This window comes from Manacus candei, unplaced genomic scaffold, assembly GCF_025592945.1.
Source record: "Manacus candei isolate 608988 ecotype Guabito, Panama unplaced genomic scaffold, ASM2559294v1 h1tg000088l, whole genome shotgun sequence".
Classification (NCBI taxonomy): Eukaryota; Metazoa; Chordata; class Aves; order Passeriformes; family Pipridae; genus Manacus; species Manacus candei.
Window position 1 is genome coordinate 2,289,782 of NW_026138136.1, and position 15,909 is coordinate 2,305,690.

General features: G+C 43.1%; 1 protein-coding gene across 1 annotated transcript in view; it reads right to left on the bottom strand.

The window, feature by feature from the left end:
• The window catches only part of RIPOR2 (RHO family interacting cell polarization regulator 2), a 68,229-nt gene that overhangs the window by 20,368 nt on the left and 31,952 nt on the right, over window positions 1-15,909 (bottom strand). Inside the window, exons 2-11 of the mRNA XM_051812698.1 lie at window positions 14,366-14,492; window positions 12,997-13,152; window positions 12,280-12,358; window positions 12,056-12,079; window positions 10,840-10,893; window positions 8,450-8,599; window positions 7,436-7,499; window positions 3,324-3,367; window positions 1,912-2,037; window positions 371-519 (exon numbers count right to left, since the gene is read on the bottom strand). Coding sequence (XP_051668658.1) covers window positions 371-519; window positions 1,912-2,037; window positions 3,324-3,367; window positions 7,436-7,499; window positions 8,450-8,599; window positions 10,840-10,893; window positions 12,056-12,079; window positions 12,280-12,358; window positions 12,997-13,152; window positions 14,366-14,492 — 973 coding nt within the window. The remainder of the gene's footprint in view (window positions 1-370; window positions 520-1,911; window positions 2,038-3,323; window positions 3,368-7,435; window positions 7,500-8,449; window positions 8,600-10,839; window positions 10,894-12,055; window positions 12,080-12,279; window positions 12,359-12,996; window positions 13,153-14,365; window positions 14,493-15,909) is intronic.

Sequence of the window (15,909 nt, forward strand, 5' to 3'; positions counted from 1 at the left end):
TAAAAAAGATCAATGAATATATGAACACACAGTTACGCCCCCTTTTTAATTTTGGGGAAGAAGTATAAGCTTTAGGAAATTCTGAGATCTCTCGTCACTATTTGTTTCCCATGCCTCATAATGACAGTACTTACCATGCCTAATTTAACAGCTGAAACTAGGCACAACCCCCTTTCCCACAGGTAACACAGGCAACCTGTGGCTGACCATGAACTATTTCTCATACACCAAACTTGGGCCACAATTCCTTCCCAGTCTGCCTCAGGAGGGAGCAAAATGGAGAGAACAGCACCCATGAATGGACATTTTCTCTTTGGTTGAGGTTTTACAGCTGATTGATTGACCGATTGGTTGATTAAGTTCTACTTACTACCAGGTGATTTCAAGGTTCAGCTTTACTGTGCCAAGGTCATTGATGTCTACTGCAACCACCTGAGGCCGAGCTGCAAAGAGGTCTTTTGTCTCACAGGTTACACTTCCCACAAGGATATGAGTAGCAAGTCCTTTAACTTCTGTGACCTGTAAGAGACAAAACCAGGACATGTAATACCATACATGGCATTGGAATCCTTAATCACAAGGCAATAGTTTTGATTTTCTGGCCTGGACTCCTTGCTAAAAGGCTTCTAAGATATGATTTTGTCTGTTGCATGACTTAAGGGAAAAGTTGGGGTTTGGTTTTTTTTCTCTTAATAAATTCATAGTTGAATATGATCATGATTCTATAGTTTTCTTTATGTTTCTTTATGGGTGTCAGAAGAGGACAACCATACTGGCTCACACTAAGGGGCTATCCAATCTTGTATTTGATCTCTTGCAGTAACCATAAGCAGAGCCTGAGGGAAGAATGAGAACAAGGAGAGCATATAGTCTCTCAGAAGCTGACAATTTTCCTGACTGGGAATCTCCTGATATGATTTGCCCTCTTAATAATTCCCAAGGGAGCTCTCTTCCCGGTATTCATCTCTTGTAACTCTGAAGTCATGTAATTGTTTACAACAATGCTGGCCTTTTGTGAAGACTTCCACAGATTCAGTGGTGAGGAGCTACATCCATATATGTTGTTATAGTAAGAGTACAGTGCTATTCATAATTAAAGATACACTTGCCTAAAAATTCAGAGCAACAGTTACATATGCAGCTCCTACACAAACCAGCTTTTGGCTGTTTGCTTTAAAGTCAGTTCTTGAACCTTTTATGTGAAAGTGTTTGGAGAGAATCCAAAAAGGGGAGAGAATATACACATTAACCTTAATAATACTGGGACTCTTGTGCACTATCAGAACAGGTTCTCTCCTAACTTTCCACCCGTGTTGTTAAACTGGAGAGAGTGACTCACCTTGTGTCACAACTTGCCTTTCTATGAAAACCTACAGTCTCACACATTTGGAATTATTTTGTTGGGGGTTTTGTAATCATGTGCATTTTTTTCATAAAGTCTTTGCAGTGTCTAAGTAGGCCATTTCCCATAAGACTTTCAAGGCACTCCTTTGTTTAAGCTGCCTAACCAGGGTCACCTGGAATAGTTTTTAGCAGCAATTTCTAGACAGGGGTCAGAGAATGGGTATCTCTAGGTTAGAGGCTTGTTGGAAGGAAAGCATATGGACTTTCAGCTAGGAGAAAAGTGTGTTGGGAGGCCAGAGGCAACGAAGGGATGGAGCAGTGGCAGAACTGCTCCCAAACTCCAGTTTGGGAGGAGAATCTCTACCACGACACTGACAAACTGATTTGACTTGTATCGAAACTGAACAATACTGTAGCACTTTACTTTAGTAGCTGTGTCAGAAACACTAATGATGGCTCATTTCTAAAGAGTTAAATGATCTGCTTCTTTGTTTTTGCTGAAGGTGCATGAAAAGACAGGTTCTTGACTGCTGCCTTGCTTGCAGGCAAAGAAGTCAGCATACATACCTTAATGGAGATCAGTCCGACAATGAGAGGGAAGAAAACCATTTCTTCTCCATCCCAGCTTTGCTTGCCATTCACTTCTATTTTCCCTTTCAGTTTCCATCGCTGGCGACCGTAACGCATGAAAATCTAAAACAGAAAAGTTCTCTTATTTTCTTGAGAAATCTGCTCTCACAAAGCACTATTATCACAAACAAAACTGGGGAAAGAGGGTTTGAAAAAGGTTGGAAGAGTTAGTGGGGTAGGTGCTGCCATTCTGCTTCCCGTCGAGTCAGAGGAAAAAGTCTGTCTCTCAGTTCTCCTAGTTGCTCCCTTTGGTAGTGTACCCCTCACTCAAGCTTTCCCCTTCATGTAACTAGATGACTCATAACAAAGCTGCAAGACATTTAACTCTATTTATAGGGAAAGAGGCAGGGGAAGGGAGATTTGTGAGGGCGGGATGAAAGCTCCCATGGTCTTTCCTAGTATCTACAACTGGCTGGATCACCTGTCTTCCCAGGCAGGAGAGAAGGTAGATGAGCTTTTGGCCATTTCCCATCAGATGCCTCCCCACCTGCAATTTTTTGGCTGGCTGGTGATGGAAATGAATGATACCCACAGTGCAGTAACATAAGAGCAGCAAGCCACTTTGGGCTGAAGGGCTGGTTGGGAGAGACCTGCTCCAACTAACCAGCCCCACAGAGGAAGCACATGCTGTTGCAGGCGTAAGAGCAGCAGGAGACATTCATCACAGGGAACGAGAGTGGCAACAAATGAATCTATGATCAAGACAGCTGGGAAGTACTGGTTTGGGGGATCCATTATTCAAGATACTGTAAATTTCTTCAGAGCTAGTTCTGTTCTGGACAGAGTGGGAGGCTTTTATTTTAATCCATCTCTAACTAAGCTGCTCCTGATGTTCTCTACTGAAACATTGCAGTGACCGCAGATCGTGACACAGCCTTACAGCAGGTAACATCTGGGTCTCAGGAAATGGTTATTCAACGTCTTTCTGCTACTCTGCTTTATGATGAAGTAGAGCCTAAGCATCCACTAAAGGATGCTTACAAGAATGTTTTCAGTTTTTTCTACATGCATGAGATGGGGCTTCGGCTTTCTTCCTGGGGAATTAGAAATGTTTGTCAGAAATATGATTTTTAAAAGTTAAAAAAAAAAAAAAAAGCTTGTATTTCTTTGAATAGCCATCGCCCAGTGCTCTGAATATAATTTCCAGGTCTTCAGACAGATGCCCTGACAAAAACAGGCATACAGAGAACTGCAAGGTTTTTTCAGAGCACATACATGAAAAATAACAGCTGTTAGTTGGTGTGCTGATGTGAAAAGGTTTTATTCATCACAATGTAAAAAGCAGCATAAATCTGCCTTCCTTTTGATTCTTTTGCTATTAAGTACATGATAAACCAAAGCAGACATACCTCGTATTGATCTCCTGGGCAGAGCCGAGCGAAGCCAGCCAGACCTGAGAAGGAAAGAGAGGGAGAGGCTGTGGGAGGGCCGGGGCTGCCAAGCACAGCTGTACCCAGGAATGGGGTGCAGTGGAGTGCCCAGGGCCACCACTGCCATACTTGGACAGAAGAGAGGAACTGCCCCCTGCAGCCCCCAGCTGTTGCTTATATCCTCCCTCTTAGTGCTGCCTTCGCACCCTCCAAACCAGGACAGCCTCTCCATCCTAATTTTCTATTTTCTTTTTTATTTAGTATAAAATTCATTGGACTGTGGTTTCTTGTGTATGGAAGATTTATACTTGCCAGCTTTTTTTCCTTCAAGAGCTCAGTTTCCTTTTATATAGTAATTATAGAAAAAGAACAGATTCCTGATGTCATGTACCTTCAGAAACTCAGCTCAAAGCTCTTACTATCATGAGTGTAGGCGAGCTGTGGATCACCATGTAGTGCTTGCTGCTTAACACTAATCCGACCAAGTTACACACTTCAACACAGATTCCTTTTTTAGTGCATCTTCATAGAGACACAGCAAGTGAGAGGGGCTCCTCCTGCTTGGCATTTCCATAACATTATCATTCTCATAACAGCTTTCAATAGTAAGTGCATCACATATCATGACTGACATCTGTAATATGAGATTTATCCCATTTTTCTGCATAGGGGGACAAAGAGCACAGCAAAGCACTTGTGATATATGTTTGCTTTTGGTATTTTGGGGTGGTTTTTTAATGTAGGACATGATGATTCTCTTTCTATATTGGCACCATGCATATGAAATGAAAGTTTTCTGAGGGACCACGCTGAAATCCTAGGGAAGTTACCATCCCTCTCCTGGCCTGCTGACCTGTTCTTCTGCGGGATTTAACTGGTTGTTTTTCTCAGAGAAGGAACCTCTCCTTTCTCACAAATCCCCTCAGTAGGTAGCTATTGCACTTGTTTTGGTATAAAAATTTACCCAGCTTTGCCTGGGTGAACCTGAACTATGCTCTAGTGTTGCAGTGCCCAAAGAAACCACCTTGAGGACACGTACAAAGCCTGTGGTAGAGAAAGGAATGAAAACAAAGCTGCTGGGGCTTTTGGGCTGCATTTATCCTAAAATGCCCTGAGTGAACATACATGGGTGTGTTAAAATCAAGGCAAGTACGAGGAACCCTAGTGTTGTCTTTACTTTTTGATGAATTAGTCCTGCTAGTTGAACTGCAGAAGCAACTAGATCCCTGCATTCAGTCACGGACTGTCCCTGTGATCTGCTTATCCACCTCTTCCATTTCTTTGACCAGAAAACAGTTTTCTTCGCTCATCTTACTGTGTAGCAGAGCAGAGAGGCCCCCACATGGAGCTCATATTACCAATTCCTTCCTAATTTATTTACTGTTTATAAATAATTTAAGATTACTAGCACTCCACTACTGCTTCTCTCTCCCTAGGCATGCTTTTATAAGTGAATTTGATCTCTGCTGGGACCCATCTCCAAAAGTATCTGAGGAAAATAAAAGGTCCTTTCTTTGCCCAGTGGATGGGGTGGGAGAGTGAGGAAACAGCTTAAAACTCCTTATGGATGTTCTCTGAAGTCGAGGTCTTGAAAAATGACTGGCCCAACCAGGTTGGCCAAATACTTTCAGCCTGATGAAGAGGGGGCTTAGTGCTGACTTGACAACAGGGGATAAGTACTTTCACAGATAACAGCTTTTTGGTGACTAAATGGCTTATGGGGAGTAAACAAATATTAGGAACCAATGGCCCTATCATACACTTTCAAATATCATACCTTTGTAAAAGCACTGGGCTTGAAAATGCAGACAGAACGGGAGATAGCTCCCCAGTGTGTCAGCATAAGTAATTAGGGGACAGGGCCAGTATGTGGCTGTGAAAAGTTGACAGGGCCACCTGCCGTTCATGCAGCAAGTACAGCTCTGCTGGTGTGCAGGATGCTGGACTCATGGACTGTGGTTGCTGGTGCTGGGCTCCCTGTTACAGAGCCCTCCATGTGTCAGGCCAGCATACTGCTCTTCCTGTGTGAAACAGGATGGGCATTCCACCTTCTGCTGTCCTGGCACTTCAAACAGGTATAGGGGCACTTCTTACATGTACAGGGGTGCTTTCCTGTACATCACAACAGGACACCTGATTCCATACAGGAATTTCCACATTGGGTTTCCCTGTTTAATTTCAATAACCTATTAATCCTGAGCAGTAATCCAAGCCTGCTGGCAAGTTTATTATCTTAATTTTGAAAAATGATTAGGCTTTTTTTTTCTTTGAATATCAGTCATAAAAACACAGTGCAGCTCCCCTGTTTCCTGACAGCACTGTGTAGGTTGGCTTGCTTTCAGTGTAAGTGACAGAGGGCACAAAATAAAAATAACTTTCACTGGAATGGCTAGGAACAGATAAGCTTTGGGGAGAGGAATGCTTTGATTTTAAATTAGATCCTAAAGTTAGCTGGATATGCTGCAGTATAACTTAAGGGGGAAACTTGCTGTGTGATCTGCAGGGTTTTGTGCGAGAGCTTTTGTGAGCCTTAACAATAGGAATGGGTCGATTGTCCTACTGAATTCCTATTCCTAGGGAAAACTATCTAGATGGAAATCTTAGATGCCCTAATTAGAGAATACTTAATGATATGCCATTTCTCTTTGCTGTTTTCTAATTTGGGCTTCTTTATGCTGTGCAAACTGTGTTCAGAAGCAGCTGCTGTTTGTGGTTTGTGCTCTGCTCCCCCACATGAGTGCAGTACCTGCCTTCTAGAGAGCCCTTGAGTTTTGCTGGAGGACTTGGGCATACAAAAAAGAAGGGGCAAGACCTCTTCAGCCCAGCCATTTATGACACTGTGGTACTTTCTGCAACATGTCCTGCTATCAGGAACTGTGCATTGCATTTATAGAAAATAAAGAAATGCTCCAAGGGACCTGACCTGATGCAATTCCCTTTATACATTCCATGACATTGTGTTTCCTTCAGCCCATGCTGTGGTTCTGCTTTGGGTTTCTTTACAGAAATATCTGGCTCAGTTTTTGCGTGTCCATCTTGTAACTTTACATCTATGTGTCTTTGACTGCCTTTTCAGCACTGAAGAGTGGGGGCTTTAAAACCTGAGGGATGGAGCTAGGAGAAACTCCAACAGCTGCTGCATTTGTCTTCTCTAACATAAGAGCACAGAGTAGCTATTTTAACTTAATCTAAGATTAATCTTAATCTTATGCAGTGCAACCATGGGACACAACTGTGACAGGGTAGGCAGAATCAAAACCCTGTATGACATTTGTGAGCTCTAAAAGCTCCACCAGCAGTACTGTGGATGTTTTAAATGGTAAGATTTCAAGTGAAGAATTAAGAGTTCATGAATATTTAGATGCTGGTTTTGTTTTACAGAACTATTTTCATGCCAGTGATTGAAGATCCAAAAAAGATATCTCCCCACAATTTCTTCTTTAAGACATTGAGTCTTAAAGGGATAACAGCATTAGCAATACCCGATGATCCACTGAGGCTTCAGGTAGAACTGATTCCATTGTATTCAAACCCATAAAATCTCCTGTCATAAAGACAAGGAATAAAATGGAAAGGTAAATGCCACCATTGAGTTACCCAGGTAAACTACCCCCAGCTTTTTGGGTTTTTTACATTTGGTTGAAAATAATATTAGTCGCAATTAGCAAAAGTAAAGGACTTAGAAACAGCTGATTTCAAATTAAGAAAGTATTCTGAACTTCAGCTCCATGGAATTTCATGGAATTTCCCAGTCATCTTCTTAAAGGATTACTGAAATAGAGGCAAAAAGTACATCAGCCTTCGAAACTGAATTGCTTTGGCTGTTGGGAGGAGTGGGAGGCAATTAGCCTAGAAAACAAGCAGCAGCATATCAGAAAGTCTCTTTGTAAGCTTTGGTGTTCCTGTTTCTGTGATCCTTTTCAGTGAACAAGGGCATAAGTTGGGGGTTTGAAGTCTCAGCAATGGATGTGTGCAGGGGAAACCTCACCTGTCATAAATACATGTCACACAGCATGTGTTGATACTCTCACAAATATGCAGCAACTGCTACTGCTTATGGGGAAAGAAGGGGAAGTTGAAAAGGCGTTTACCTTTCATCTTGATGCAAAATTCGCCCAATAGATTTTCCAGCTCTGCTTCTATGGTACACATGTTCTGTGTTGGATAGGAGAACAGTGAGGTCAGACAAACTCTCTTTGGGCCTTTTTTTTTTTCCTTTTTTAAGGTCTATTTGGAAGGATAGATTCTGTTATACAAATGAAAGATATTCTGCAATAAAATCAATCTCAGAGCTATCTTTGCTGTTTAGCTAGGTCTGACCCTAAAAATGGCAGCTGAGCTATGCTTGCTTGCACTGACACTGAATACAATCCCGTGCTCTTCTGCTGCTGCATACTAATCCTCCTGTTGGCAGAGGGAAGCTGTGGCCCTTGGAGCATAACCTGGTCATTGTCCTGGCCCTCTCCAGCTAGGACAAGTGCCAGCAGCAGCTCCATGCCAAACTGGCTCCCAGCACGATTTAATCTCTCAAGAAATATGGACTACATTAAGAAAAAAGACTATGGGAGACGGGTATCGGACCCTTTCCAGTTTTTCCTTCAGATTTTGGAAGGTTGTCACAGCGTGACAGCATTGACAGCGTGGGATGTTTGCAACACTATTAGACTGTTGTCCTGTTGTTAATCTCCCACCTGTTTAATAAAATAAATCTTGATCACAGCAAGTAAAACAGGTAGGATGCAGCACATGTCTGTATACACATGGGTTTCAGTCCATCCCTAAATCTGCGGGTGGGAAGGAGCTAGTTGGAGTGTAAGTGGGTTTGGTGCAGATTTACGCTTTTGTTCTTGTGCTGCAGTTCCCGGGTATAACCCAGCGCTCGTAGAGCATAAACTGTTATTTCAAGCAACTCTTCAGGCCCGTGTAACCTGTCTTTGTAAGTCATCAGGTATTCACCTGAAGACAAACGAATAGTAATTATTCTTCTTCACTTGCTTTGCTTTTAATTCTTCTACGTGGATGAAACTCTCCCTGAAATCAGTGACAAAGTTCCCATGGCTTTCAAACACTGTGAGAGTAAAAAGAATAAACTGATGAGGATGTACCTCTGTGTACTCCTTGTAGCTCCTGTTGATTTCTGTTAAACTCTCTCGAGCTGCTTTGCTGGCAGGAGACATCGCAAAGGCTTGCTTCATTTTGCTGGCACCATCACAGAGACGCTTTTGGATACAATAGGCTTCATAAAGCTCATCCACCTAGCGGGAACAAGGAAAGTGCATTAAAAAAAAAAAAAAAGAAGCATAAAACCCAGCAAAATAAAGCCAATGCAATGAAGTAATTTGCATTAAAAGGAAACTCAGCCAAACCGTTAGATCCAATGGAGGGGCTGAGGAAATGAAGGTCTAATACTGTTTCAGTCTATGTGAAAGAAACACAAGATAAAAATAACTTCCCCTGCAAAATCTCAATACAGCAACAGTAGATGTTGCCAGCAATTCACCTGCTTGCCCTGCATGCCTTTAAGTATTGCTACTCCCCATCTCCCACTCCAGTAGAGTACAATTGTGCTTCCTGTACAATTGTACGGGACAGCAGGCGTGCAAGCAAGCTTCTCAAATATCAGGGTGAGGAGAAGGACAGGAATGGAAGAAGCTGTCTCTTTTTTCTGCTTCCAATGTCCCTGCTAAAACAAGATGATATTTTTTACCCAAAATAACCTTTTTCCCTTGTTATCTCTGACATCAAGAGATCACCCTGTGTCCCGTGATGCTTCTGTTCAGTAGTGGATTTTCATATCAGCATTTCTCCCTGTGAAATCCAGCACCTTGGCTTCATCAGTCTATGACTTTGTGTTGCTGCATTAGAGATGGACCTGATGTGACAATCCAGACATGTTCCAAATCCCATTTTCCAAGCCTGCTTAACCACTAACAAAAGTGCTGTTGCTGATTTGTTTGGAACAGGACTTGTCTTCCTGATGGCTTCAAAGCCTTAGGTTGATTTTTACAAGGCAATCTTGGATACCCAGTAGCTGAAGCCTCTGACTTGAGGGCACCCTAACCAAAACAGGGAATGCTTTGCAAAGTGAAAGAGTTCAGCAGAAGGTAATGGAGGCACACATAGTATTTTGCCATTTTGAAGTTATAAAAAGTTCTGCAGTCATACCCACTCTTATTTCTCTTGCAAGTCAGCAAGCTAAAAACAGCTACTATAAATAGCTATCACTTGGTATTTACTTCCGCCATCAGAGTGGAGCATTAGCCTGGGATTGATATCCTGCTCCCACCCATGTGAGCATGGCTAGGACAGGCTCATCTGCTCTCCAAATATGTGGGATCTGCTGCTTTGCATCCCATTCTCCTCACTTTCCTTCCTCTACAGAGCAGCAGCAGGTAGAAGGCAGAAGGCATTTCTGTGGCCTTGAAAACATACTGCTAAAAGAGATCGTCTCTATCATTAGAAAGAAAGACATTTCTTCATCTGCCCAAGCCTATAAGCTTTAATACCACACAGCTCGGTTCCTTTTGTCTCTGTTGCTGTGGGTTACAGAAAGTGAACTAATGTACTCAGCAAGCTTGAGTAATACTGACCAGTATTACCTCTTGTGTGTGGAGCTTTTCAGTCTTATTATAAGCTGAGAAACCATTAGCTCTGAGCAGGGGCTGGAGTGGGAAGGACTTGAATGGAAATGTTCTTCAAGTACTAATTTTTGCCATTCATGTTGCCAGCAAGAGAGTAGGTGGCTTGGGGAACAAAATTTTAGTCTATCACCTTATGATTTATATTTTTATTTTCGGCTCCAAGAGTAAGAGAAGACTGAAGTGAAAAGGTTTGGATAGGTTGTCATAATTGGAGCACTTCAAGCTGTGCAAACGCTTTTCAAATGACTCTCAAAAGATATTTCATCTGTCAAAAATAATTCATTCCTTTGTCAGGCTCAGAAAAGTAACTAATTGCTAGCAGATATGTTTATAATAAGAGAATACATGCCATGGATTTTGTCCAGCTTTAAAACGTATTAGTGTAAATCATGAGTACCTCTACCGAATATTCTCACCGATACATTCAAATGGATGTGGGCCCCAAACCATGCAGCAAAAGCATTAGCAGTGAATCCAGGAATAAATCCAAACTAGCTGCTGTGTGTGCTAGAGATAACTGCTGAATTAAATTACTTTCAGATGCAACTCTCTTTCTACCTATATGCATGCAGTGAGATAGATTTTTCCCAGCAAGTCTCCAACCCTGTGTTCTCTCTGTAGCTAAAAGCACGCAGGAGTGTCTCGGGGCATGGCTGGACCTTGGGGTTTACAAACCATGTGGAAACCCTTTCTTTGGCTCCAACCACCAGCCTATCATGGAAAAAATACCAAATCTGGGAGAGGTTTTGTCAAGACAGCCTCCTCAGTGCAGAGGGGTAGCAGGAGGCCAAGGGTTTGTTTTCCTAATAACATAGGAACAGATGCAGAAGCAAGATGATAGGAGAGCTCATTACCTTGCTAATGTGGAACTCCAGCCTTCTCATGTATCTTTCGACTGCTTTGATTTGCTGAAAGAAAGAAAAAGGCTGATGGTGAGGCACATTTAAATAAATCAGTAAGACACTGACAGGCTAGATCTGCTAGTCCCCATGGATCTGAGAAACTCCTCCTTAAAACACACCAGACCACGAGTCTGAATCAGTTGTCCCACCTTACTAGTGTTAAGCTGCTGCAGACAATGGAGCTCCCTGACTTCTATACCTAACATATATTTTTAAACAAAAAAGAGTTTTAGTTTGGTGGGATTTCTCTAGGTTTTCCTAATTATTAAAAAAAAAAAAAAGAAAATTTAAAAAATCAGAGCTTTTTTTTTAGCCTAAAAAATAACATTTTCAATACTCTGAAAACCTGTATTAAAATTGATCAGGTTCTGCATTTCAAAATCCATTCTCATCCTTAGCAAACTGGTTTTGACCGTAAACCCAAGCTTGGCATTTTGACTGAAAAAAAAAAAAAAAAAAAAAGTCAGACTTGTTCAGGAAATATTTTTGAAAGTTTTCCTTTTCTCTCACCCAAATTTTCCTGCAGGGAAAAAATATTTTTGAAAATTTTCCTTTTCTCTCACCCAAATTTTCCTGCAGGGAAAAAATATTTTTGAAAATTTTCCTTTTCTCTCACCCAAATTTTCCTACAGGGAAAAAATATTTTCAATTTTTCCCTCCTCAGAAATGACAGAAGCAGGAACGAACTGGGGTCTGACCCAGCTCCCAGGCCCCACAGTGTGCCCTTGCCAGCCCCCATCCAACTGGAGCTGGCTGGGCAAGGTTGCACAAGGCAATGGATTTAAAGTCTATCAGATGACAGAAATAGGAGGTCTTACTCCTCCACTTCCTTCCTTCCCTGGCTAGGATCTGCCTCTTTCCCTGTGCCCATTTCAGAGCCAGTTTGACCCAGCAGTCCTCAGAAAAAAGGTCGATGGGGTACATTTGATGCCGGGTTAGTGAGCACAGCTGGCTGGTGGAGATACTGGGCAATATCAGAGCCCCTGGGAAGAGAAGGGGAGTAGGGCTTCTTCCTTTGAAAGTGCAAATAACCAGGTAACTTCTCCCCCAACAGTGTTGGTTGGCATGGCTGGTAGATCTGCCTGAGAGAGGTTTCCCATGCCATCTATGTACACTGTATGGTTCCTAATGTTTCCTTGCAAAACGAGTGTCAAAGGGAGTAACATACCTTATCTAAATCATACAGGACTCCCTGCAACAGAAAACACGAAACTGTTATTAATTTTGCAACATCACAAAAAAGTAATGTTTGCCAGTCAACAGAAATCACAAACGACCATGGCTAGAAGAGAACCAGTACAAATTCCCTATATCCCACTCCCATCCCCTGGCTGCTCCAGCACCTCAAGAAGGTCACTGTGCATCTACACGATGACAAAGCATGACACGTACCAGGCGTGAGTTTCTTTTCATGTCTTTTAACTGAGTAGTCAACTTATCCAGCTCTGTCTGGTGAACTTCCAGATACTCACTGCAAACACAAACCAGAGAAGGAGGTATGAGCTCTGCAGCACATACCAAGCTGGCTGATGACCATCCTAAAAGAAAATCTTCCCAACAAATGGTTTTCCTCACTGGATGTGTTTACAGACAAAAGCTCATATACATTGATCTGTCTTAAAAGCAGCTCCCTGCTGCCTTTTTGGGAATAAACAGGAGCCACTTATTTAACTGTGTATAAGAGCTTGGTGTTTTCTTTACACTGAACAACCAGTTTCAAGTAAGTTAATCTGTTGCTTAGTTTATGGGCTGGTGCCTTCCAGTCACTGCCCTTGTATCTGGCTAATAAAAGCCCTGTTATCTGGGATGTTATCCCAAAGGTGATATAAGCCTTTGATAGGATGCTAGGAAATTCAGAGGGCAAAAAAAATCTAATGTTGAAATCACAGACTTTGGGAGCTTTACATGAAATGTGAATGGAAATGGGATTCTGCCTCCTGTATTCCTGCTTCCCATACAAATATTTCAGATCCTAAGTGTTACAATCCAGGCTTCAAGAGGTGTATGTTCCTCTCCCATGAGGAAGGATTCCTGTTCTTGTGATATGCTTCTCCAGACTCTAAAATGCCACAGAAAGCTTCAATCAACAAGCAGGGTAAAGGTTCTTACTCCAGGCCACTCTTCAAGGCTTGGTAGACCTCTTCCATCCTTTTAGGCTGGGGCTCTTTGGGTGTGGTGCTGTTCTTATGGCCCAAATTATGCATTTTCTTCACCTTTGCTTGGGGCTTCTTGAGCGCAGAGGAATTTTCAATAAAGGAATTACACCTGCAAAATGAACATCAAAGAGGAAGAAATCCCTATAAATCATAGAAATTTCAAAGTAGCATAGCTTGAAGAAATCTTCTGATATTATATCTGCCAGCAGAAAGGAATCTGCTTCTGTGTCTGCCAGTTAAAGGACTGCATTTGTTTACTGTTTAAGAGCCTGAGTAGCCTGGGACATGCGCTGTCAGCCTTTAATGTGCCCATTGCCTTTCCAAGACACAAATGCTCATCTGGAAATGCCAGGCTGAGTCTGAGGCTCATCAGATATTTCTCTGTCTTATACCGTGCCTGTCCTAACTCACATTGCTTAGCCAAAGCCATGAGAGGGCTGAGCTACAACCAGCTGCTAAAAAGAAAAGGGAGCCCAGATAATCTCAGGTGTAAAGCCTGTGGACTCCTAAGAAAGACTGGGACTTGGTTAAGAGCGCTTCTGGAAGATAGTATCAGACCACTCATCTTCAGTATGGACCACAGGTAGCTCTGTATGGCAAAGGAAGGACACTTGTGTGGCATGTAGGTGCCTCTTTGGTGACTTTACTAGGGGGTAGGTCAGCATTTAACAACCATGACTACTTGGGCCCTCAATGGGAGGCAACCCTTTGCCCACCATTCCTCCTCAGTTACTAAGTGGTGGTCTGGCACTGGGAGACTACACAAGTTAAAATTAATTGTAAAGCAGCCTCTGAGGGCATCAGGGATTGAATGACTTGGTAGGTGCCTGACTCAAAGCCATAAGTCCTGTCTAACTAAAGGGTGGTGCGTGTAAAGGCTCCACAGCCAAGCTGAGGGAAACACCATTGTTTTGAATTCATAGCAACGCAGCAAGGAGAAAACCATCTTTTAGGTAGCAGTGGTCTTAAACTGGGGGCAGTGGGAAATGTTTCATGTTCCTGCACATTTCACATGTTGAAAAGATCACTGCCTAAGTTAGTTAAGTTAAATTGATTCTCTAAAATTCTCTCACAGCTCTGAGGCATGTGAGGAAGCCCTGCATTAATGGTGGAGAGGCAAACAGGCGCTTGGTAGTTCAGGCAGAGGGTTATAGCTTAGTTATACAAACAATATATAGAGACATTTAAGCTTAGGACACTTTATTTGGCAAGTCAGAGAGAAAGAAGTCCTCTCTCACCTCTTTTCCACCTTCAGCCCCTAAACCCCAGGGTTCCCTTAGGGCCTGATTTTGAAATTCCCCTTAGAGAAAAAGAGCACTTGCCTGGACCGTCTTTCCTGAAGCCCACTGAAGCCAGCAAAGGACTGGCTTCTAATAATCCCATTAGGACCTCCTGGGGAGAATGAATGTGATCCTATTGACATGATTTCAGGGAGCCTGGAAGATATTCCTGAAAAACAACAGAAAGCATGTCAGTAACAATGGAAAGTAAGAGATAGGCAGTGAGCGTGGGATAGCCTGGTGTCCATCGGTGAAGGTGAGGGGTAACTGAACCCCACGAGGTTCTGCGAGGAGCCAGGGCATGAATCTTTTTGAATCGCCAAATCATCCCTGTAGCTCAAAAACAAATTGGTCCTATTTTAATTCTGACTTACAGCACAGCATCTACTGAAAATGTGCCAGAGACACAAAGAGGGTCTGGATGTGGCACTAGAAACAACTTCAGCGTGATAACCCCTTGATTTCTGCCATGCCTGGCATGCTTCACCCCCAGCCCCAGCATCTCCATTTGCTACATCAGGGTGTCCTGGAAGTCATTTTGGGAGCATGCAGCGCTCTTAGGGGGCACTCATCATCACTGCAAAGTGTGATAATGTATAGTAATAAAAAAAAACAGGGTTCATTCAGCATGAATCAAATCCTGCAGCTACTTTTGATCCTTGCTTGTCTTCCCCATGGCTGTTCCCACTTGGCTGCTGAGAAGGAAGATGCAGTGGCTGTATGCACAGCCATGATGTGCTGTGATGAGAGAGGGATGCTCTCCACTGGGAAGAGAGATGAGTAAATAAGCTCCAGGCACTGTATGCTCTGCATTTCATGTGTCCAGTGGAGCCTCATCAGAGAGGAAGCCCTGCGTGTGTGCTCATTTCCAATGCCCAGCTTACAATCTGCACCAAAGCAAGGTGATTTCAATCCACCCACAAATAAATAGCAAAGTGCTACGGCTCACAGCAGCTCCATCACCTACCACAAGGGGAAGGGGGATGCCTCCCTCTTCCTTTCCTCCTTAATGCACTGTTTTCTTTGTCTCTGCCCTCAGCAGACAATTAAGTTGATTTTTCTGCTGACTTGTTTTTGTGCTTCTCTGGCAAGAGGAATGGCCTCACCGATCAGTGTGAGGAGTACCATGGCCAGCAGAGGCTAGGCACCAGGGTAGGGAACAGGGGGGGAAGGGTGATGGTGGAGAAGAGGACACTGGTCAGCGGGTGCTGCCAGACACTGGCTCCCCCATCCCACATGACCCATCTTCTCACCATCTCCATCCTTCCTGGGATGTCAGCACGGCTGCTGACGCCATTATGCAGTGAAATGGACTGAGAAACTAGGCCAGCTTAAAAATAACCTGACAGAAAATGAAAAAGGGGGCTTTTTATAGTTTTTTTTCCATCTATTTTAAAAGCTGGACCCAGCCTGCCCCATGGCCCCAGTTCATTTCACTCCAACAGCTGGTGCCGAAGCAGTAGAGTGTGGCGGGGGTTACACAGAGCTGATGTTCTGTGAAACTGTGACCTACAGGGCTGACGAGGTGACAGTGAGTCTAAACCACCCTCTCATCCCCACAGAGGAGTGTCCAAAAAAGAAGCCAC